General features: G+C 44.3%; 1 protein-coding gene across 2 annotated transcripts in view; it reads left to right on the forward strand.

The window, feature by feature from the left end:
- Positions 1 to 213: 213 nt before the first annotated feature.
- The window catches only part of pkn2b (protein kinase N2b), a 30,303-nt gene continuing 6,651 nt past the window's right edge, over positions 214 to 23,865 (forward strand). Inside the window, exons 1-10 of one of the 2 annotated variants that reach the window (XM_048252842.1) lie at positions 214 to 604; positions 8,414 to 8,714; positions 13,697 to 13,857; positions 16,760 to 16,883; positions 17,951 to 18,099; positions 19,360 to 19,573; positions 20,086 to 20,271; positions 20,603 to 20,712; positions 23,354 to 23,497; positions 23,659 to 23,734. In XM_048252842.1, the coding sequence (XP_048108799.1) occupies positions 584 to 604; positions 8,414 to 8,714; positions 13,697 to 13,857; positions 16,760 to 16,883; positions 17,951 to 18,099; positions 19,360 to 19,573; positions 20,086 to 20,271; positions 20,603 to 20,712; positions 23,354 to 23,497; positions 23,659 to 23,734 (1,486 nt within the window). In that variant the 5' untranslated portion in view covers positions 214 to 583. Of the gene's footprint in view, positions 605 to 5,710; positions 5,934 to 8,413; positions 8,715 to 13,696; positions 13,858 to 16,759; positions 16,884 to 17,950; positions 18,100 to 19,359; positions 19,574 to 20,085; positions 20,272 to 20,602; positions 20,713 to 23,353; positions 23,498 to 23,658; positions 23,735 to 23,865 lie in introns of those variants that run through there. The other variant, XM_048252841.1, reaches the window with a different exon arrangement.

Below are 23,865 nucleotides of genomic sequence, written 5' to 3' on the forward strand. Positions count from 1 at the left end.
GCCTACATGTGGATCCTCTTTTCCTGTTTCCATGGGTCTACATCTAAACTTTTTTTACTGCACGATATGAACTAAATAAACACATGAGCACTATATTTGGCACCATACGCGAACTGCTCCTCCTGGGAAAGTGTCTGCCGCATGCTTGCATAGGGTTTATGATCACATGACTAAAAGTGGATGAATTGACTCTAGCTGAGAGAAAAAGCTTTCCAGAGCTGGGCGCTGCGTGTCTCGGGTGGAGTTCCCCGCGAAGACATTTATATCACCAGCACTCCTTCCCAAAACCATACTTGTGGACTGTTTGGAAAATAACTTTTTATTTTAACGAGTGTTTATTCTTTATTGTTTTACCTGTTTACATTACTTTTATAAAAGGGATTACTGTGAAGGTATTGTCATGGAAGATCTCAGGATTCTCAGCTGAACCATGGACACGTCGCGGGAAAGCTGATGGTCCCGTTTTTATCATTAAAAGAGGAGCCGAAAGGACTAGTTGGAGAGAAGTTGCAAAGCTCCTACTCTCCTTTGTGACTCACCTCCCATCCACTATCCCGAGTTTGATTCAAAGTTAGAAGGCAAGATGGCGGCCGATTCCGTGCAGGTAAGAAAACAAATTTATTTCTATAAACAGAGTTTTACACGTTTAACCACGCGAATATGTGCACACGGAAGTTATATGAACTTTAACTGACGGTCGCGTAAGAGGTTTTGTTCATATTTGTGCGCTATTTTAGAGACGGGATAACCGATACTTCCAGCGCGCAGTTGTGAAGGGTTAACTGGGACGGGGGGATATCTACTTGGGCCTAGGAAATAATCAAACAGCGAACAACTGTTGCTTCACCGCGTTCACTCGAACAGGCGGAAGAATATAGGGCCTATAGACTACAATTACATATGTAGACAAAGTAAATTTATTTTTGCTCTTGAAGATATGTTTGTTTTAGATACGCTCAACAGACATTTAGGTTGGTTAGCTCACCCGATGTTACAGAAACATAACGTAAAGCGTTGGCTATAACGTAATGTTTATGACTTAATGGTATTTCTGGTAGTTTTGGTTAGGCTACTTGTTGTGTTGCAAATAAACTAGTTTTTTTGGGTGTTAGTTAAAAAATGACCATGTCCAGTTTACTTATCGGGTTGTTTTTGACAGGGCTGTCATGGCACCACGTTTCATGAACGAGGCGATACTTTGTTACTAGCTGAGATTGTTTTCCCTTTCTTGCTCATGCCGAGGAAAAGTATCGCGCAGCGAAACATTTCAAAGGAAATTGTTTGTGGTTGTCGGAAACTTCTTCAAAATATTGTTCAAATGCATAGGCCTGTGTTGCCCTGCTCTGTTGTAGAGCAACTGGGCGTTGGTATATTTTTACCCTCTGTCAACGGATCAATATGTTAGTCTGCATTGCAACATGCGTTCGAAATAGCAATAAAGTTGCTTATAGAAATTCAGGTCGGAGATATGTTCAGTCACGCTTAGTTGTGTATGAATACTTCGACCTTGGTGAGAGGAAATCGATGGTCAAGTGGCGTTTCCCTTCCTTTGCGAGGGTATACTGCTGCTGGAATTGGCTAGCAGTCCCCTGCATGTATAGCCTACTGTATTGCTCTAGAATTAGCCCAGTTTTTAAGTTTTATGAAAGACAAATGCATCTATTACAACACCATGCGTTATAATATTGCTGATGTCATCATGAAATGGCATAATTTCTCATTTTAGTAGAACAGGCATCTTCAAACGACATTGAAAGTATTAGGCAAGCAATTATTTTCATTTTTTCCCCAGTGTACACCTTCCTTTAGAACCATGTGGTGTAGTCTTAAACAGGCCCAAGTCTGGTATAAAAAGGTCTACCTCTGCACCTGTGCTGGAGTTGTAAACACTGATTCAGATAAAGTCCACTACTATTCAGACACCCATCATGTCAGAGATGCAAGTGTTGACTGGGACCTAAATAGAACAGGGCTCGCCTTGTGAAGCTTTTATGGTCCCATTACAATTATGTATTACTCACTTGGTAGTGATGTTTCTGCCTGGCGTATTTACATTTTGTACGGTACTTCAACACTGACTCACCCTTTTTTTAGTATCAGTTAACTTGTTTGTTGTCCTGTAGCTATTATGGGTTGATTTGATTTCTGCTCAACAAATCACAGTGCTGTACAGCTTGACATTGTCAAATCGTGGGCTTCCCCTCTTCATTCACAACTAATTTCTGGTATTTTGTGTTTGGTTTATGGTGTAGATCAAACAGTTGGTGCAAGGGGGCACCTATAGAGGCACAAAAACATCCTCTCCTTTTAGCAACTGGTTAACTCCATCCAAAATAGCAACAGAACCAGTCATTAGCAAAGACCATGAAATGGCTCTATACAGCAACGAATTCAAAAGCTTGTGTCATCTCATTCACTGGTGGACAATCATTCTAATTGCATTGCCATGTTGGGCATATTTCATACCCCAACACATTAGCTGATACTCTTGGCGTAGGTTTTCTCACAGTGAATGTGTGCTTTCTGCCCTCTGGAGCTCTCTTCAGTAGTGGTCCTTATCTGTGGCGGCGATCACCTGGGTTACCTAAAGACTGCGGTTCATTGACTTAAGATGGCCAGACCCTGAGGGTGGGAAGCAGGCGGGTGTAGGCAGTAGAAGTTCAAGGACAAGGAAATGGCTTGTTAGCCTCTTAGAAATTACATTGGCCAGTCACTGACATGGGAAGGTGTACGTTTTCAGTCTGGCTGTTGTTGCTGGATTTGTTGTGGAGTTTCGTGAAGCAGATGTTTAACAGTGGCTGAACTGACATGGCTCAGTGCATGTTGGCTGAAAGAATTTGTAAAACAGCACTGCGTAATTGTATCATTTGTGACAAACTTTGTATAATTTTAGAACAGCTTTTCCTGAAGCGGAGGCTGACTTCTGTCTGACACTTCCTTTTGTGGAGATTCTTATCTGCATCTTTTTCTTATGATGGCATAGAGAGAAAAAACAGAGGTCATTTCAAGATGGCAGAAGAGAACTCCAACTGGTCATGTGGTGGTGAAAGGTGATCAACAGGTCGCTGCCAAAACGTGACCCTATTTTTGAGAACTACATGGCTACATCTTTTTATGGGCTACTACAGTTCAGTGACATAGTGATCCTGAGAGGGAAATGATTGTCCCCAGATGGCTGGTGTAGTCCTCTTAATTCCATGCTAGGGAAACATTGGCATAAGGGCATCACAGTACACACACAGTGCTCTTTTGGGGCAAGATGGGCCTACTTTGTTTATACAGCATGTAATGCAAATTATAGCAGTACCTTTATCTGTATATCATGACAAAAAAGGTTTCTCTTTTTTTGTCAGGAAGAGTGCCAGAAATGCGTAAGCCTCTTTGATTGGAAGAGTCTTTAAGTCGTAAAGAGTGTGTAGAGCTTAAACTCCGAGTTCATTCATGCTGTGCTCTTTGCTGTAATTAGCTCATGTGTATGGTGTTTCACTTCACTAGTGTTCAGGGTTGTCACGAAAACAGAAACAGCTGCTTAAAGCTGCAGTAAGGTTTTGTCAAAAACCAACTCGGCCAAACCTAGCCTAGCCAAAAAACAAGAGTTGTCAAACAAACGGCAACAACAACCCAGTTGGTAAAGTTGATAAAGCTGTATTTGCGCAATTTTGGTAACATAGTGCTGGAAAAGTTGCTCTTACTCAGATCACAAAACTACACAATAAATAGCCTCAGTAGCTAGAGAGAACAACAGGTGTTTTTAGCTGACTTTGATCATGTGCCATTAAAATTAATTTTAATGCATTATTTCACCCAATACACACAAACTACATGACCTCTTTCTCTTCTCTCTCTCTCTCTCTCTCTCTCTCTCTCTCTCTCTCTCTCTCTCTCTCTGTCTCTGTATACTATCCATGTGACTGATTGTCTGTCACCACAGGCATTTGTCACCATGCCACATTCAGTTTGCCACTGGAGAATTACAAACCAAGGTGAAGGTCCTCTCTTGAACGTAGCCGTTCTCTGGCAGGCTGTGGGCTTTATGGTCCGAGTACGTGGCCACCTGTTATCCCTTGTGTGGGAATTAGCCGGTTATGCAATCCCTGCTCTGTCCGCTCCGCTCCTGGATCTGTGCGCTGGCCAGGCCGAGTTGCTGGGTGGAGTCGACAGGACTTTTGGGGTTTCTGGATTGGGAGGGAAGCCCTGGCTAACACAATCAGCCCCCCCCACACACACATCCCCTCATCTGTGCTCTGTTCTCTACTCGGTACAGAGGAGTGTGAGTCATGGTTGTCTCAGCCTTTCTAAGAGCCCCAGCTAACTGCTGCAGAGGTAGAGAATGTCAGTTTGTCTCATTTTGGATTGTGTCAGCATTGCCCCATTTGTAGGCATTGTGTTTTCCCCCCTTTTCTCTCAGGACCTGTGGAGTCACGTATGGCTTAGGGGAAGAGTGACATTCAGGATGAAGGAAGTAAAATGCAAATTAGTCTAAGTGGGATTTACCTTATCTTTAAGGTGCTGAAAGTTACATTCAGGTTCCAAACTTCCGCAGGACCATGTTTTGTGTACTGTGTAACAGGTAGCCAGGGATACCTCTGAATGTGGAACTCTCCCACTTGCTTTAGTAAACCAGACTATATGGACATTTTAGCCAAATACTGGTCTGCACAGGAGATATAAATTGTTCTCTTGGCATTTATTTAGTAGTGGCAATCAATGCCAAAGAGTTCAATCTAAAAGTTGTTGACGGTTCAAAATTTGTGTCACTTTCCTTGGAAGCTTTCCATGCACCCCCCACACTGTGTGTTTATGTGCACAATACAGTACACCTTCTATTCTTGACATCAAGATAGGCCTGGAAAGAGCTTAAGACGCCCTGGAGGGCTTGACGTACACATTGCACACAGGATGTTCAGACACATGGACACGCAGCAGTGTTTCCCATACATTGACTTATTTGTGGCGGCCCACCACAATATCAACATTGACCACCACACAATGATATTTCCAGGTTGTACTAAATTGTGCTTAAATCTGATTAGCATAATAACCACGCTCTGGTAATTTGTTAAAAACTGTTGCATTCAAGTTAATTCTGCAAACCAACCACCACAAATGGAATTCAATTCTGTGGGAAACACTGCGCAGTCAGTATGCACATGAGGGGTCACAAATGTGCTGTACCATTTCCTCTATGCAGCTGTTATGACACTAATAGCATGGCATCTGCAGGACGAGGGTTGCAAAGGGAGTGTCGTGTTTTTTTGTTTTGTTTTGTTTTTCAAAAACGAAATTGCATTGTGTGAGTGTGTGTTACAGAAATAAAAGTCTCCTAGACCTTAAAGAGTTCAAAATATTCCATATGTTCAAATATGCCAGCCTTTCAGAAACTCCCAATGTAGTATACTTGTTTTAGAAAATTCCCTGCACTTGCAGCTTCGAATCTCAATCTGCTCCACCCTAACCACTAGCCAGAGCCCCCACCGAACAGGAGGGTCACCTATCAGGTGGGCTCTTTGCCAAAAGACACCTTTGTTTACGTCAGGTAAGGCGATAGAAGCCAGGCACTGCCATACATCCGAGGTCTTTGGCTGTTTTTATTTTAAGAGCCGTGTTAACTTTCCAGGTTCTCTCGTCACTGATGTCCTTAACTAGGCCACGGGCCAGAACATAGGCTTAGGAGGATTTGTGCTCTCTAAACTGTTATGTGGTCATTCTGATGTCTAAGGAACAGCCAGTGAGGATAGCCCAGCGCAAGTCTTCCCTCTTAGTCTGGCACATAGTGGTTTGTATGGGACACTCTGCAGATTCATAGTGAGATTGTGATCCTAAAATCGGATCTTTGCGGAAGCCTAGGAGACGGTTGACGGTTTCAAAGAAGGTTTGGAAAACGACTGAAAATGCGCGATGCTGTTTGTGCAGCTGGAGTAGTGGAGGTGTTGGTAAGCAATCTGACGTATAGGCCATTGTGTTCATGCTCTGCTGAGCTGCCCTGGGCCCATTGTTTATCTTTTAAAATAGTTTGATCTTGGAAGTGGAAGTGCGCTATTGTATGCTTTTGTATGTTCCAAAACTCTTGGTCAGATTTGGAAAGCGTATAGAATACTTATGGAACGGTTTCCAACTTTTTATCCCCTATCTTATGCATAATTACAGCATTCAGAGCGTCTGAAATGTTACACTTCGCCTGCGTTGTCTGAACACCTATTATTTTTGAACACATAGCAAATTTGCCTGTTATTTTTAGTGTGCTGTGGTCGTGCGGGGTCAAGTTTTCTAGTTGGTGTTTTACGCCTGGAGTCAGAAGCCTGAAGCCTGTCTGTGCCGCACCCTATTGATAGCAGAGGCGGTGGATGCCAAGTGGAGTGTTTGCCGTATGCCTGTAAATCAAGCAGAGAGTTGGCTGCTTTAAGGGGGCTCTCTGTGTGTTGTGGAGGTGGGCTGTGCACTCCCAGTTCAAGGAAACTACATGTTTGTGCAAACTGCAGTGGCAGGAGGAGAAAGGTTACAGACCAGCAAATGCACTGACAGGAGTTCTAGCAAGAGATACAGTTGTGCCTAAGTGCTCTTAAAGTTAAAGTCTTCAAAACCAAGTTGTTACATTTAGTTGTTCCATACAGGTCTTGAAATGAAATAACTGAAAATGTGTTGGGATTAGGGTTGCAAAGGGCGGAACATTTCCGGTAAATTTTCCGGAAACTTAGCATGGAAAGTTAAGCTGGGGAATTTTGGAAATATTCCAAATTGGAAACTTTCATTGAATTAAAGGAAATTATGGGAATTAATGGGAATTTACTGGGAATTTTGGGTAATTCATACAAACTGTTTCATATACAAACATTAACATTTTGTTTCGTAATAAGCAATATGATTTGTATGTTTGTATGTTCGTATTTTTGCTTAGCTTAGCATACAAAGCAAGCTAGCATGCTAGCGGGAATCCCATTCTCTGCCTATGGTTTACTAGAATGCTAAACTAGCAACACTGAACTGCCCAAGATACACCACACCACTCCACAACAAAATCCGATTGGTTGGAACATTTTTTCCCCATGAATATGAACGCACCATAGGTTTCTTTTATGTCTAGCAGCCTATGCCGATTGCTGTGTGCATGTGTACAAGGATACAAGGATGTTGATTGTCACATGCATATAGTGCAGGGTAGTGAAATTATGTCTGGTGTGAATTTTGCATTAAATAGAGGAGGGTTTTAACCATTATTAGGGCTGCATAAAAAGATGGGGGGTTTTGTCCACTACATTTAATTGTTCAGGGTAGTTATGAAAGATTAAATCAGGTTGGCCATATTAGAAAATGGGGTTTTGTCCCCATTTAAGTTCCTGTTTATTGGCCATGTTAATCCCCATAATTCCTGTTTATTCCTGTTAATTCCCATATATTCCCGTTAATTCCCATGGAAAGTTTCCAACTTTGAAAATTCCCGGAATTTTGCAACCCTAGTTGGGATGTTCCAGGGTGAATTACACTGAACCAAACTATTGTTAGGTGCACACCTTACGTGTTTGTGTGTGTGGTGTGGGTGCTTTGGTCATGACGTGTGGAGAGGGACCGCATTCCTTGGCATTGTCTGGTCACTGCTGGCTTTTGTTAAGGTCACCCGGTGTGTTTGTGTGCTCGGCCTAGAGCTCGTTGTGGCACTGACAGAGGCCCCCCTGTGCCTTCCCAGCACACAGATTAGCTGTCCAGCTTTGTGCCATTACATAATGGCTCCGTGGCTCCAGACGCACACAAGGCTGCCGTGTCAAGGGCAAAGTCGTCAAGAACCTCTAAAGGGGTCCAGAGACCTGCATAGACTGGCAGCCATGTTGCCCACTCATGAGATCAAACAGAACTACTGTTTGGGTGGGAATTACTTTGCTATGGCCACAAACATTTGTGAAAGATTTAAATGTACACTGACTTCATGTTGTTTTTTTCTTGAAATACTACTTTTGTGTCTACTTTTGCTACCACTTTGTTTGTTTTGTTTCTCTAACATCAGAAGCCTAGTCTAAATGCACTGGCCAAGGACTTCAGCTTTTAGCATTGCAGGTTTATTTTCAGTTGCGGTTATAGGCTAGTTGTTTTGTACATCATTTGGCTCTGTTGACAGTGCAGTGTAATGTGAGTTTAAAGTGATTGCATGTGGACAGAAAGTGAAAGCTTAATATAAACTTTAAAAAGCTTTTTCTGGCCTGTATTTGGAGTTATATACAATGTTCTGGAAAGGCAACATTAAATTAAATGTTCATGAAGACGCATTTAGTCGTAGCATAGTTGCTATATACCTCTTTGGTGGTTTCAAATGATTGAAACGGTTGACTGGTACATCATAAAAAAATCATTAGTTCCTTGTGGTTTGTTTACGTATATTGTAGCTGTTCAGTTGATATACCTTGTTGTATTTCATAATCCATAGGGGGACACATTGGGTCACCAAGTGTCCGAGCGCCTCGGCCTGGGCCACAACCTGGACCTGTCCGACACCATGGTGCAGCAGAAGCTGGATGAGATCAAAGACCAGATCAAGCGCGAGATCCGCAAAGAGCTAAAGATCAAAGAGGGTGCCGAGAACCTGCGTAAGGTCACCACTGACAAGAAGAGCCTGGCCTACGTGGACAACATGCTGAAGAAGTCCAGCAAGAAGGTGGAGGAGCTCCACCAGGAGCTGCAGGAGCTCAACGCCCACATTGTGGTGAAGGACCCCGAGGAGCTTCTAGGTAAGGCTGTGGGCTGCGTCACTGCTGATGGTTCAGGTTGATGTGTTCAGATTGCAGGTTTCATCATAAGTGCCTTTAGTTTACACGGCGACCCCGCCATCGGGGCTTGAAGACGCAAAAATCTGAAGACTCCTTCCAGAGTGTAGAGTTTTGAAGACGACCCGGGTTGCGTCTCCGTCTAAACGGCTAAACCAAAGATCCTTGATCACCTCTCTGGCTAAACTGTCAAATTAGAATCAAATTAGTCTGCGCGTGACGTACCGGGGTTCTATCACACCACCACCCAGCGGTCTGGAATGCATATCCAATTGAATATCACATACTCTTGCGTCTTCATATAAACAAAGATTTCCCCCTGAAAATGCTCATCTAAACGCGAATAAACGCCACTTCTGCGTCTTCTCTTTTTATCGTCACTGTATAAACGTAGCCTAAGTCTGAAGATCATAGTGATGTCAATAACTGTATGTTTTGTTGTTACTTTTTGAATATATTTAAAGGTATGAAAACTGAAATATTTCACTTATGAAAGTGGAAGTATCTCACATTATGAATACACCGTGGGTTTTTCTCAAGTTTGGTTTGCAAGGTCCAGGGGAAGTGTGCAAGTTTGGGGCATCAACAATTAATTGCTTAGTTGTCAACTGTTAAATTAATCAGCAGTCATTTTGGTAATCGATTTATCAGTTTGTCATTCTAAGAAAAACACTTAAAAATTCACTGATTGCACTTTACTGACAGTAAGTGAAATATCTTTTCCATGTGGACAGAAAGCACGAATGTAATTTTTTTTCACCTCATCGATTAATCAAGAGAATAATCAACAAATTATTTGGCTATGAAAATAATCGTTAGTTGTAGTCCTATGCCAGATATATGAAAACATGGGTCTAGTTGACTAATTTCTCTTTTAACATTTTCACCTTGGCCAAATGGAGCAGAGAGAGAGAGAGAGAGAGAGAGATGGCCCGAGTGTGTTTGTGATCCATTAAGCGAGAGCTGGCTATGGGTGGGGGAGAGTGCTGTGTCTGTTAGACGTAATGAGGGCGTGAGTGAGGAGGATCCCTCTGGGAGTTGCAATCAGTGCCAGAGTGTTATTATCCAGCCCTATATGTTAGTCCATGTGTGTTTGCCTTTCTGGGATTGTTTGTTTTGGACACCTTGTGTATATCTTTACTTATTTGTTCACAAGTTCATTTGGTGTAAATGGATAGCTATTGGAGAGTGGACATGCGCTCTGAGGGGTCAAGTTTGTATGTGAGTGTCACGTATTAGACCTTTGATGGCCTATTTCTCTGCTAACGTGTGTGTGTGTGTGTGTGTGTAATTACACATGTCTGAGTTTCCCAGCAATAGTTGCAGTCACAGTGCACAGAAAGGCTGTTGTAATTGGCTGGCTAAAGGCAGGAGTGTACCACTCCTCTCTTCAGCCGGCTGTTTACCAAGAAGAGGAAAGAGGAAAAGAAGAGGGGGCAGTAAAGAAAAAGAGGAGGGGAGGGTCAAGTCAGGAGTAAGAGGTGGAGAGTTAAAACATGGAGAGTTAAAACATGGAGAGGTGAGTGAATGAGAGAAACAGGGCAAGAGAAAGGTAGAGGGAGTATGCCAGAGAGAGGGGGAGAGAGGAGACTTAGGGAGAGGAAGGTTGGGGTTGGTTGCCAGCTGAGGAGATATCTCGCAGTCACAAGGCCTGGCTGGCAGAGAGGGTAAGTCCTGCCTTGGATGTCAGCTGTGTGTGTCAGCCCCGCAAGGCTGGAACCCTGATGAGGAAGTGATTGCATTGACGTGAACAAAGCCACTCCCCCACAAAACCACTGTTTTGAAAAGCACAATTCAAGTTACATGCTGTGGTGTGTGCCCTTTAGCACTTCTTGATGTAAAACTATAAGGCCCTATTTCTACCCCCCGCCCCCATGCAAGTCAGCTGCATTTACATCATGGATTTAATTACTCTAGGCAGTGATTTCAGTGAGTTTGTCTATACTTACAATTGAACTTTAAAAACTGCAAAAGAGTAGTGTAAAATCCTATCCTTGGTGTCGTATGCCAATTTTAAACACACGCACACAGACACAGACACACATGCACACGTATGCTCTCTTTCAAAGGCTGCAGTAGTATGACGAGCTGCTTCTGCATTGGTGTAGTCTGGATGTAGTTAATCCCTCTGCCCACCACAGGGCAAACAGGGTACTTATTAGGGCCACTTTATGGCACACCTGCCCTTTGAACAGCACACGCTTAATTGGGAACTTGTAGCACTTACTTCTCCTAACAGGCTGGCAGACACAAAGCCAAAGCCTCGTCGCCGGGCAGAACACTTCCCAAGCCCACGCCCAGGGGAAGTGTGAAGCCGTGTCATCAGTGCAGAGCCACTCTGAGGAGATGGCTCAAATTCACTTTAGCTTGAGAGAAATCCAAACTTGTTAACAATGTTTTTGTGAATGTGCTGTTCTTGTGAATGATGATACAGACTTAATTTGTAACATTCAGTCGTTACGTGTTCTCAAAACAACAACAAAAGAAACTACTGGAGCAAAGGTTACTTATTTCAGTGTTAAAGCATGTTTTTTGTTTTTACAGTACGTCTCTGACCCCAACATACTATGCGTTCTCCACTCCGTTGTTTGTCGTTCTGAGCACGGGCTGCCTTTCATTTTATAACCTCCAGTTAAATCACAAGCTGTCAGTCCCTTCCCACTGAAAACGGATTATTAACCGGCGTAATGATGGCTTGGCCTGGAGCTCTCATCCTTCACGCAAGAAAACAGCCAAGCAAACTCTATATAGCCCCTATGCCTTAAACTGTAGGCTCCAGCTTTTTGCCCTACATTTATGTGTTTTCATTTTTTTTTTTATCGTCGCCCAGATTACAGGAAGAAGGTCTGAAGTGTTTAGATTTCAGGGAGGTCTCACGGAGATAATGAAGATGGGTCCCGCTCCATTTATAGTTCACTAAATCTGACTCCGATCTCCCGACGGTGATTGCGGTTAAGTGTGTGAAAGGAAGGAAGGCGCGGGTCCATACACGGTTACTGGTGACGACGAGCAACGTGCTAAAACAGAGGCCGAAACTGCCGTGCCGTGTTGCTGTTGCGTGCGATTGTTTCGGTTTTGAGATGATCCATTTCCATTGCGTAGTTAGGCATGGCGACTTGGTCTCCTGGGCTGTGGTGTGGGAGTAGCCGAAAAATGGGAGAGAGAAGGGAGACTCCCATTTCCCTGTCCATGTGAAACTCTGCAGTGGGACACTGACGTGTTCAAGTTTAACAGCGGACCTAATTGAAGTCTGATCCTTTTTTGTGTGATTTTTGTGGTTGCGGGTAATGAATGATTCATTGCCCGTATGACACGGTGTGTAAATGTGTGTGTGTGTGTGAGTGTTTTGCTGGTGCTGGTGTGCCTGTCCTGACACGAGGAGATGATCTCATGCATCAGTACTGCGGCCCCTGCGGAACAAGCTGCTGACTGAAGGTGCACTGGAAGCCCCGTGAGGGCCGAAACAGTGTGCACACACACACACACACACACACACACACACACGAACGCCCTCTCCTCTCGTCTCCCTGAAGACTCTCTGTCCCTTGCGTGTCTCAGGACTCACTCCCTGATTTATGACTTCAATACTCTCTGTCCATCTGCGTGAGCTCAGTACAGTACAGTACACCACAGTGGCTTAATGGGATTTTTCATGGAGCAATTGTCAGCGCATTGGTTTAATAAGAATTCAGTTTTGCTGTTCCACTGTTATTAATAAAAGTTAATTATTGTGATTATGCATTAGGTATTCGTGTGAATTATATAAAGGCATGTCTTGTATTATATGAATTTTGTTGGCATGGTGTGTATTTTCTCCCATTGCATCATCACTGCAGTGTTGGGTTGTGTTGCGTTGCGATGAGCGTTGTGTGGCGTTCGCAGCAGTTTGTTTGGCTCAAGAAAGTTACTGTTTACCCAACCCTCGCACGAGTCATTCCACCCTGGCCAGGACCAAGGTGGTTGTCGGTTCACATAAAGCGCCTTTCACAAACCGGCTTTGGCTGTCGCCTGCAAAGCCGCACGCGCGGGTCCTGCCTGCACACGTACACCCTCCCCCCACCCCTCCTTCACCCACCATGCACACACACACACACACACACACACATGCGCGCACACACACATACACAATATACAGATACGCATGCATCACCCCATCCTCCCCTCCCTTGAATACCAGCTTATTAAAGCTGTCACGTATTGTGTTTTTGTTATGCAATCTCCGTTTTTCTACTTCAAACAACAATGGAGGTGTCGCCCTGAGGAAAGCCCTCTTCTATCTACTGAGGCCCAGGAGGCAATTGTTGGAAGTGAAGGGAGTACGGAGTCGCTGGGTTTAACCGTTTAATGGCCCTGTGGTTTGGTGGTGTTCTGGCAGCTTAACTGTTCAGCTTAACTGTGAAATGTTTTCTTAATTTTTATTGGTGAAGAGCCTCTCTCTCTCTCTCTCTCCCCCCTTGCTGGTCCTTGTTGGATGCCTTGTTTAGACTGTGTTTACTTTTGTTTGGACTTAGTTAGAAGGCGGCTCATAATGCCGGGCGTTTTCTTTATTACAGTTGATCATAATATAATGTGTGTCCCCATCTATTTGCTTTTTGCATCTCTGGTTTTGATTAGTTCTCTGTATAATGGCCTTGTTGCTTTGTAGTGTCAAACAAAGCCTTATTGATAATTAGTTCAAATAAGTGAAATAAACAATCTGTGAGAATCATACTGCCTTGGTGGCAGTTTTTTTTTTACACAGCTGAGTCTCCGTTCCATTTGTCCTCATTTTCGAGAGCTTTGTTGTAGTTGTCGTTCCAGCTTCATGTGTATCTTCATTAGCTATTTCTGTGTGCAGTAAGTGCTGCTTTCATCAATGTCAAAGTATGCTGCTTTTACCATAGAAAGTTTTTTTTTTTCTTTTTTTCTTCTGACTCCTAACGGAGCTCTTGTCTTTGTCCTTGTAGTATCTGAATGTCCCATGACCCCCGACACCCTGAGCAGTGAGGCCCGGACCTGCACCAACAGTAGCCGCCTGGCCGCCCTGAAGAGGCAGAATGACATTGAGCTCAAAGTCAAACAGGGGGCTGAGAATATGATCCAGATGTACTCCAACGGCTCCTCCAAGGTAGACTGCCTGGCTTTGTGTATCTCTGGGTTTCTGTGTATGTCTATGTATGTGATGTTTGACTGAGTGTTTTCACTTTGTATATGTGTGTGTGCATGTGTGTCTTCAATTTGTGTATCTACGTCTTTGTGTCTGCCCATGCATGTGAGGTTATTTGTGTGCGTTTATTTTTCACATGTTTATGTCTGTGTATTTATGTCTGTTATGAGTGGTAAAGGGCCACGATCGTCTGCAGAGGCAGCATGATTTACATAGAGCAAAATGTCTTTACGGGGAATAAAAAGGATCAGCAGCACTTGAAAGCCATTCTGAGTGCAGAATTGTAAACACACACAGCAGACACTGGGAGGGGAAGAAAATCTAAAATAGCAACCTTAAATGTGAAGAATTCAGTCCAACTCAGGAGCCGTCTGTACGGAGATGAGTCCTTTGAAGTGAAGGGGAGATTGTTTAAGTTCCATCCCAAAGAAATGGAAACAGATGGGAGAGAAAATATCCAATAAACCTGGAGAAGTGGTGGAGGGACCTGGATATGTTGGAGAGATAGCAAGTCATCAGTCTGAGCCTGAAATGCTGTGCTGAAAGTGTCTCCTCGTATTAGAAGTCTCATTAACCCTGTTGTACTCTGTGGTTCCTGCAAAGGAAATCTGAGATGAACCCTATATGTCCTCGTACGTGTCTTAGCGAGTGGATCATGAGTATTTACCTCATTTTTATTTTCAGTGTGCATGGAGCCGGTGTTGTTGTTGTTGCTGTCACTGTTGTTTTTGTTGTTGTTTACAGAATGATGACTTGCTCTAGTCCTGTAAAGGGAGGCCACTGTGAGACAAGAAAAATAATATGTGAAGAATTTTCCCAGAGTAAAACCCAGCCTTGACCTGTTGCTTCCTGTAACTGCGACAGCAACCCCCACCCCCTCTGACTGCATCTCACTCTCTCTCTCTTGCTCTGAGCTTTGTTATAGCGTTAGAAAGAGATGGAGAAAAGGCAGCAAGAGTAAGCCCACAGGCCCAGACAGTGGTCTAAAATTAGCCTCTCAGCTTGAACTCAGGACAGAGGAAGTAGAAGAGGACAGGTGATCAGTTAAATCTGTTTACACTCGTTTTTCCCCTCCAGCTTTTCTCTCTCTGTCTTTGTCTTTGTCTTTCTCTTTCTCTCTCTCTCTCTCTCTCTCTCTCTCTCTCTCTCTCTCTCTCTCTCTCTGTCTATCTTTCTCTCTTTCTCTCTCTGTCTATCTTTCTCTCTTTCTCTTTCTCTCTGAGGCCCAGAGCTTCTCCAGCGAAGCTGCCAGTGAGGCATGACCAGGGATTAGGGTGGATGCCACTGTCCCAGAACAAAGCAGTGATCACTCAGGCTGGGATATTGAACCAGATCAGTCCGTGGATCCTTTATGACGGATTAGGATTGTGATCGGGGTTAGGGAAGCCAGATTAGCTGCGTATGACATGAGGAAATGTCGGTCAGTAGGCTGTCAAGCAGCCCATTCGTTTTGTTTTGTCGTCGTATCTTTTTCAAATTAGCTCACTTTCTGTTTTTCTGTGCTCGGCATGTCAGGGCTTTTTCACTCTGTCTCGCCTGCTATCAACAGAGCGTCATTTGTTGAGGAAGTGATATAAGTCAGGAATGTCTGTCATGCATGACTCTTGAGCACCAGGAAGAGGGCTGAGGCAACAGGAAGCTCTTTCCTACCTGACTGTGACCCGAGCTAAGTGACCCGTGGCCGCTTCAGTCACCGTTGCACCGCCACGCTGTTGACAACACACCTCACTCGCCACAAGTATCTTTCCTCTGTGTTTTTCCCCCCATTATTGCCCTGCTGTTTTGGGTTTCTGAATGGAGGCTGTGGGTGAGGATGTGGGTGCGGGAGCGGGAACATGCAGGCTGCTCTTCCCCTCTCTCACTGCTCCGCTGCACGGGCTATTCTAGGTTAGGCCGGTCACATGCTCGGAGAGTTCCTGCAGCGCGTCCTGCAGGAAGTGCCTCCCAGCTGGCGTCAGCAGACGAACTCGCCAGCCTCAGGAAAAGGGCCCACTTGCTTGTTCTCCCTCCACCCCCGCCCGGCATGCTCTGCTCCACTCTGTGACACCGACCGCTCAGCTCCCAGTCAAAACAGAGATTGGAGGATTGGGCCGGACATGAAATCGGCCACTTCTGCCACTAAATTCCATAAGCTCAATGGCATTGTTCAGCAATGCTGTGCCCGGATTGGAATGTTGACCTTAGTCATGGGTTGGTTCCCAGAAGCGGGTATTTCAGTGCACTGGTGAATAACAGACAAATGACACATTTTCAGTGTCTTTCCCATCTGTGGACCGTGGGACATGCATTGCCATTGTTTTGAAATGGTGACTTCTCAAAGATGTTTTGTTTGCTTAGATACCATAACACTGCACTAAACATTATGTGGATTAGCCATAATTAAGATGACTGGATGAGTCATCTGTCTCATAACAGTACTTAAAGTTAGTAAACAGTGGTCTTTTAGATATAAGGGATTCATACAGTTTGTAGACAGTGCTATTTTAGATTTAAGGAATTCACAAAATTAGTTGACAGTGGGGTGTTAAATTATGAATCCCTCATATTTATCAGCTTCTACATTAACTTGTCAGTGAGGCCCCATGCAGTAGTTAGTATGACACTTGTTTAGTAATCCATGTTGTTTTTTGAGTAATTTTATTTTCAAATCAACTTTGAAGTTGAAGTTTTTTTGCTCTGTCTGGTATCAACTCAGTATTTCATGGACACATGCAATTATCATTTCTAGAATATTTGACTGGGGCTCAATGTTGTGTGCACATAAGATTAGATAGTCAAACTAGCATGGCTGACAAAATGGAATATCTTTCAGTAAGTGCTTTTGTCAGAAATTAAAGCAATAATGTCCCCGCTTTTGTCTTAGGATCGCAAGCTGTTAGCTGCAGCCCAACAGATGCTCCAAGACAGCAAGACGAAGATTGAATTCATCCGCATGCAAATCCTCAAAGCCACCCAGGCTAGTGAAATGGGCTTTGAGAGTAATGATGGTACGTATTAGTCCTCTTGCTTCCTGTTGTAACTCGGGGATCAAGAGAATTGTTGAAATATGAAATGACTTTCTACACTCTGATGCTTTACTCATTAGGATAATTGATCATAATTACTGTGTTGGGATTATCAGAATTATTTCTGAATTTTCTTTCAGAATTTTTTTTCTTCAGAAATGCATGCATTCTTGAAACAAGAACATATTTCACAAAAGAACATTGCATTAGCCAGTTATTTAATTACAGCAAAACCAATATCCCACTGTTTCCGTATTGAGAATATTTAATAATGTGTGATACTGCACAATTCAACACTTGATGCAGTAAAACATTCAATAGTATGACATTATCAGATAAAGAATAGACTCGTATGCCTACCTTGTAGCCTGGGAACACCCAGACCTTCACAATTGTACAATTGGGTGTGGGTCTGGAAAAGGTTCATTGACTAACGACTTCCAGCAGGGGCATAACTAGCAGTGAAATTAAACTTAAATTGGTACATTAAACTCTTACCAAATCGTTTCAAAAGTGTAGCAATCTTGTAAACGAAGGTTTTAAATGCAGTTGTTTACGCAGTTCCAAGGTAATACACGTCCATGCCAGATTAGCGATTGTATTTGTGTGCCCGTGTTTTAGGGACATTTGAAATGGGCTTCAATGGCCTCTTGGCCAGACGGACCTGCAGAGCAAATCCCAAATTTGCCAAAAGTTTTTATGGGTATTCCCAGGCTACCTACCTTCTGCTCAAGGCCACGGTCACCGCTGCCCCAGGCTCTTTCCCTAACCTGTATTTAGAATGAATTATCTATGTATACTATTGCGTAGTGCCTGGCAACACCCCTAGTTGTTCTAAAGTCACTGTAAGCTACAGCCTCTTGTGGCTTATTGCTTAAACACACACACATTAACCTAACTGCTGTCTTAATCTCAGTGGTTTCTCAAAACCTCATCTACTTGAAAGAGAGAATCTAGATGGAATCTAAGGAGAATCTAGAATCTAAAGGAGAAAGTCTGTGAGTGCTTTTGTGTGAGTTCTTCATGTGTGTCATGTGACCCCTGTGCAGTTCCTGGCACCAAGCCCATCATCAGTCCGCTGGACCTGCGGCTGGAGGAGCTGCGACATCACTTCCGGATAGAGTCGGCCTTGGCAGAGGGCGCCCGCAATGTCATGAAGCTGTTGGACAAGGTGGCCGAGAAGAAGGGACACTCTGAGGTGAGAGGTCATTTGGATCTGCCCTTAATCAGTTCTCTAATCAGTTTAGATCAGCCTCAGTTCTCCGCACTTCTGAAAAAGGGGCCATCCTAGAGAAAGAGAGAGGGAAATATTCAGGAAACAGTTGGGCATTGATGTCTATAAAATATTGACAGAGACTGGTGACTTTGCTGAGGCTGGGTAGAATTTGTGATGCAAGAGGTCAATTGTAAAATTTAGATCCTTTTCCTCCAGGTTTTCCCCAATTAATTTTGGCACTGGTAGCTAATAAATGTCATGGAGATATGTAGCTTCAGTATCTACATTATACCAAGTGACCGTTCTCGTGCTTGATGTTTATGAGAAGTAGGAGGTTTTATTTTTGTTTTATGGCGTTACCATTGCTGGGTCTTCCCTTGACCTTTAGGATAATGAAGATGAATATTGCATGTGTGTGTCACAAAAAAACTGTTCCCCACCTTAGTCGGCTGCACTGTAAAGCCACCGGTCAGACTTTGGTCGCAACGCCGTGTGAAATGTTACAGTCAGGCTTGTGTAGGTGGGTGTCGATGTCGCACGCCTCCATGGAATGTTCTAGAGCGAGTGCAGCATACTGCAGCCCTCTGTGTCCCATAGGCTCACCCCAGCCTGCCAGTTCTCTATCTTGGTCTCAGCTGCCCAGTGCAAACGGCCAGGGCAGTCAAACGACCGTGCAGTGTGTGTGAGTTTGCACATGCCAACGTGCAGAGGGTGCCTTCAGAATCGTAACTGCAGTGAGATGAGGCTTTGTATGCAGGCCTTGTAGGCTGCTTTCATGGTATTGGTTGATCCAGGTGTGACCTGGAGGGAGGGGTCATTACTGTTGGTGCCTGTGGTTGCAGTTTTAGACCTTTGACCATCACTTCATACACACTGTAGGTTGAAGAGATAAAACATTTGACAGACCACAGACGACTGTAGGTGTGTTTGCTTGCCAGCAGGCCTATAAAACAGGCTGCCTTTAGCCATTGCCTAGTGCTTAATCTGTCTAATCTGATTTACTTACTGTAAGTAGCCAGTATGAAAAATTGACCGCTTGGGTATGGCAGGTATATGAGTATAACTGTATTAGTGTTGGGTATTAGGAGTGAGTTAGTTAGATAGATAGATAGATGGATGGATACTTTATTGATCCCCAGAGGATCTCTCTTTCTCTCTGTATTCAATTGTATTTCAAACATTGAAATTCAAAGTTTTTCTTCATTTTTTCTTCCTTTCCTTTCTGTCCTGTCCTCTCCTCAGGCCCAGGCGGTGCTGAATGACTCCAGTCAGAAGCTGGACCTGCTGAAGTACTCCCTGGAGCAGCGGCTGAGCGAGCTGCCCAAGAACCACCCCAAGATCAGCGAGGTCAAGGAGGAGCTGGCCATGGTGGTGTCGCCTCCGCTCAGCCCACGCCAGAGCATCATCTCCACACACACCCAGTACAGCACGGTGGCCAAGCCGGCCGCGCTCACTGGTACGACACGCCAAGTCACCTGCACGACACGCCAAGCCACCTGCACGGGCCCGTGGGCATGCACACACACGCACATCCTGTCACACAGCCAAAACTGGTGCCTCTCACCTGTGCAGCAGCACACAGAAGAACACACACGCGTGCACCACACACACAGAGTTTTGAATGGCCAAATTAAGCTTAGCCATTTTATATCCACCTTTTGAAAGGCAGGGAGTGGAAAGGAGACTTCCTGTTAGTTTTTATCTTATGATCCAGTTATTCATTGAGTTATATAAACGCTAAAGAGTTAAACGTTCAAACTTGACTGGTATTTAGCAGACACCTTTATCCAAAGCGACACAGACTCACAGACACACAGCAATGGTGTGTTTGGGAATCAAATCCACCAGGCCTGCTAAAAAAAAGAGTGTTAATACCTGTATATAATGCGTTATTCATACACCTGTAAGGCAACACAATAAATCAGTCCTTTCATTAAGTATTGGATACTGTGTGGGTTTGCACAACAGGTACATTGGATGTGAGGCTCATGGGCTGTCAGGACCTGCTGGAGACCGTTCCGGGCCGCGCCAAGGGAGGGACGATGACGCTGCCAGGCTGGAGCCCCAGCGACGCCCGCTCCTCCTTTATGAGCCGCAGTAACAAAAACCGTGGCAGCAGCAGTCGTAACCTCTCCAAGTCCGACGAGCTGACCAGTTGAGTGACCACCCGTCTTTCTCTCTTTCCCTCTACAGTATTCATTTAGATCATTCTGTCTTTCCTGCATGTCTAGCGTAGAGTATATCTTAACGTTACTCAGTAACTGGGTTTTTAAATAGATTTAAATAATTTTTGTAAGTGCTCAGTGGGAAGGATTTTGTGTTGGGGAAAGTGGTGACGACAGCAAGGCCTGAGGTACACATAGCTGTAGAGGGCTTTGGCGTCCTCTCAGCGTGAGCCCAGGCTTTTCTTAGAGACTGATCCTACCCTCTGCTGCTTTGGGGATGGTTGAACTAAACTGTGTGTGTGTGTGTGTGTCTCATCCAGATGAGATCAGTGCTGTGCTGAAGTTGGATAACACCGTGGTGGGCCAGACCAGCTGGAAGCCTGTCAGTAACCAGGCCTGGGACCAGAAGTTTACCCTCGACCTGGACAGGGTATGCGTACACTCATTCTGCTGTGCATATTGACTCCATTGTACTTTATCTCTCCCTCCCACTCCCTCTTGAGCACTCTTGACTCTTCTGCACACACATAACATTTTTGACATTCTGCACACTCTCTCTCGCTCTCTCTCTCTCTCTCTCTCTCTCTCTCTCTCTCTCTCTCTCGTTTCATTTCTCTCTTTCTCTCTCGTTTCCTTTCTCTCTTTCTCTCTCACTCTCACAAACACATACACACACTACTCTTTCCCTTTGTTCCTCTGACCCATGAAAAGCACACTACTACACAAAACTCCCAACACTTTAACTCACACAGTGAATGGAACAACCACGGGCCCTTCTCCACAATTAACTTTGGCAGTGTTAATCCAGGCTTTGGCTCACCCCTCTCACATCCCACCTTCTAAAGGCAACTTAAAAAGGAGTACCGCCGTCGTCACTCCTAATCTGTTTGTTCTCTATCCTCACCCCCGCGCCCCCGCACCCTCGCACCCTCCCGACGTTCTTAAATCCTCTGGCTTGGACAACAGTTTGTGTTACCTGAGCGCAGGACTGTAAAAGTAAACTCCCTGGACCTGAGGCAAACCGCGTGTTGAAGAATAGATGCAATTGGCCACCTCCCACTGGTGTGTCTGCTTTGATCAGCTGGCAGGAGACAGGCAGGAGTGAGGGGTTTTAAGCATGGGGGGCTGGGTGGTATAATGGAGAGAAAAATGCATAGTAATTTTCCATAAAGGTGTCTGCTCCTGGAGAGGGGATGGGCGGGGGGTGGGGGGGTCAGATGACGTCCTGGCTTTTGGATGGGAGAAAAGACGTGAAGGATGAGTTCAGTGGGTTTGCCTTGAAGTTGTTCCAATAGAATGAGCTCATTGTGTGTGTGTGTGTGTGTGTGTGTGTGTGTGTGTGTGTGTGTGTGTGTGTGTGTGATAATTGCCAACACACACAGAGTGTCTATCCAGGTCTTCTTCTAGCCCCTGTGTGCGCGTGTGAGCGAGAGTGTGTGTGTGTTCTTACTAATTTATTTACCCTGATTAGCTCTTATCAGCTATATACTTATACTGGATATGCTCTGTTAGTGTTAGCCCTTAAGCTAAGTGAAGTTGTGTAATGAGGAGAGACTGGTGTCTGGGACGGCTGACTCCTAGTCCTCTCACAAGCTGTCATGGGTCTAGTGCCAAAGTGTTAAGACGTTGTTATTTTGGTCCACAACCCCACACATCTGCTAACCTGGTACTTTGCTGTACACTACAGCAAGTGGTATCAAATAGAGTGCAATTTATAATTCTAATAGTCCAACATGAGTTCTGTTGACTAGTGTTGTGACGCGAGCAGGGAAACCTGATTTAGGAGTGGTGTTTTGCATGATGACGTTTCTGCTGCTTTTCCTTTTGTATCTGTTTGGCAAGGGCTAACATGCAATCTGAGCCAAACTGTCAATCTGAGCCAACGGTGCTTTTGCTGTATCCATTCACAAGTTACCTAAACTGACCTATCCCTTTAGCTGCAGATGCAAGACGTCTTGGCCAACGTTAACAGTGTTATGGTAACCTGAGCAGCAACTTATTCTACTGCCATGAGGGAACATGGTTGTCCAAAAACTGTTGACCAGGAAGAATACCAGCTGGCATAGGGGACAGGACAGAAATATGATCAAGGCTAGTTGCAAAGGATGTTGGCACAAGTGTATTACTGCCTGATGGCTATAGGTGATTATAATGGGAGTTTCCATTAACTTGTAGCATTCTAAACGTTTTAGTTAAGGAGGATATTTTGACTTGTGTCTGTCTGTCTGTTGGTTGGGTTGGTTTGTCACCAGTGTTGCACTTTACTGGCCTTACTTTCATGAAACTTTGTGGAAAGGTGTGGCGTGGGCCAAGGAAGACTTGTGTTGCGCCTACACGAATATGATTAAGCTTCCGCTAACTCCACTAGATGCAACATTAAAGGGGACTGTTGGGCCTCGGGGCAGTATTTTGTCTACGGAGTGCTTTTCTAGTTTGGATTGGTTATGCTCTCTGTATTTAGTGTCACATGTGATAAAGAGAGTGGACCATAGCTGAGAGGGAATAGTAATTTGATTTCATTAAGTCAGAAGAGGTCATGTGAAACTTAAAGCTAAGAGATTTTTCAGCTGAATTCACAATGGCTCTGAACCTGTATATGAGACTTTTTTTTTTTTTTTTTTTTTTTTTTGAGAGACAGAGAGATTCTATAATGTCCCCTGGGGATAATCAAATACACACATCATTCCATGTTTCACAGCAAAAGAGAGTGGGCACAGCACCACATATAGCATATAACATGCATCATATCACCAGTCCACATTCCATACATCGCATCATAACATTCAGGTAGGCACAAGATCCTTTGGAACACAAACCACATAACAGACAGGGGTAATAATTGTCATGCAGAAAGTCAGTAATGTACGATACAAATGTAATATTGAAGTCATTATCCCTTCTAACAGTAGTAGTGTAACTACTTCCTCTTGTGTGTCGGTCATGAACCATGTGGTTTTCATCAGTTGTGGACTTCTTTGTTTTTGTGAAATGATTAATAGAGGCATAGTTGCATGTCTTGTTGTTGGATGCTGTTTGTGCTTACATGTTTGTGATTGCGATTGCGCCCACAGTCACGTGAGCTGGAGATTGCGGTGTACTGGCGCGACTGGCGCTCCCTGTGTGCTGTCAAGTTCTTGCGACTGGAGGACTTCCTGGACAACGAGCGCCATGGCATGTGCCTGTACCTGGAGCCACAGGGCACACTGTTCGCTGAGGTGAGCAATCCACTCTAGGCTGACCCTAGATCAGTACCCGGGAGTAGCTCTCGTGTTCATCATGTGCCAATCATCATTTTCATTTCCAAGCATGAGAAGACCATTGTTTGAGTCTATGAGATTAGCCTATAAAGCCTCCTCCATTTGATCTTGTTTGCTAGGTTACCTTTTTCAACCCAGTTATTGAGAGAAGACCTAAACTACAAAGACAAAAGAAAATCTTCTCCAAGCAGCAAGGTGAGTTATATTGTCAGGTGTATTGTGTTCTGATAATAAAAGCTCCTGGCCTGCAGAATGTCCACATCAGTCTAAATGAAAAGAAAATTGTCAAAACACACACAAACCTCTGTCTTTCTTTTCACTTTTCC

The sequence above is a fragment of the Alosa alosa genome, chromosome 9 (assembly GCF_017589495.1).
Source record: "Alosa alosa isolate M-15738 ecotype Scorff River chromosome 9, AALO_Geno_1.1, whole genome shotgun sequence".
NCBI lineage: Eukaryota > Metazoa > Chordata > Actinopteri > Clupeiformes > Clupeidae > Alosa > Alosa alosa.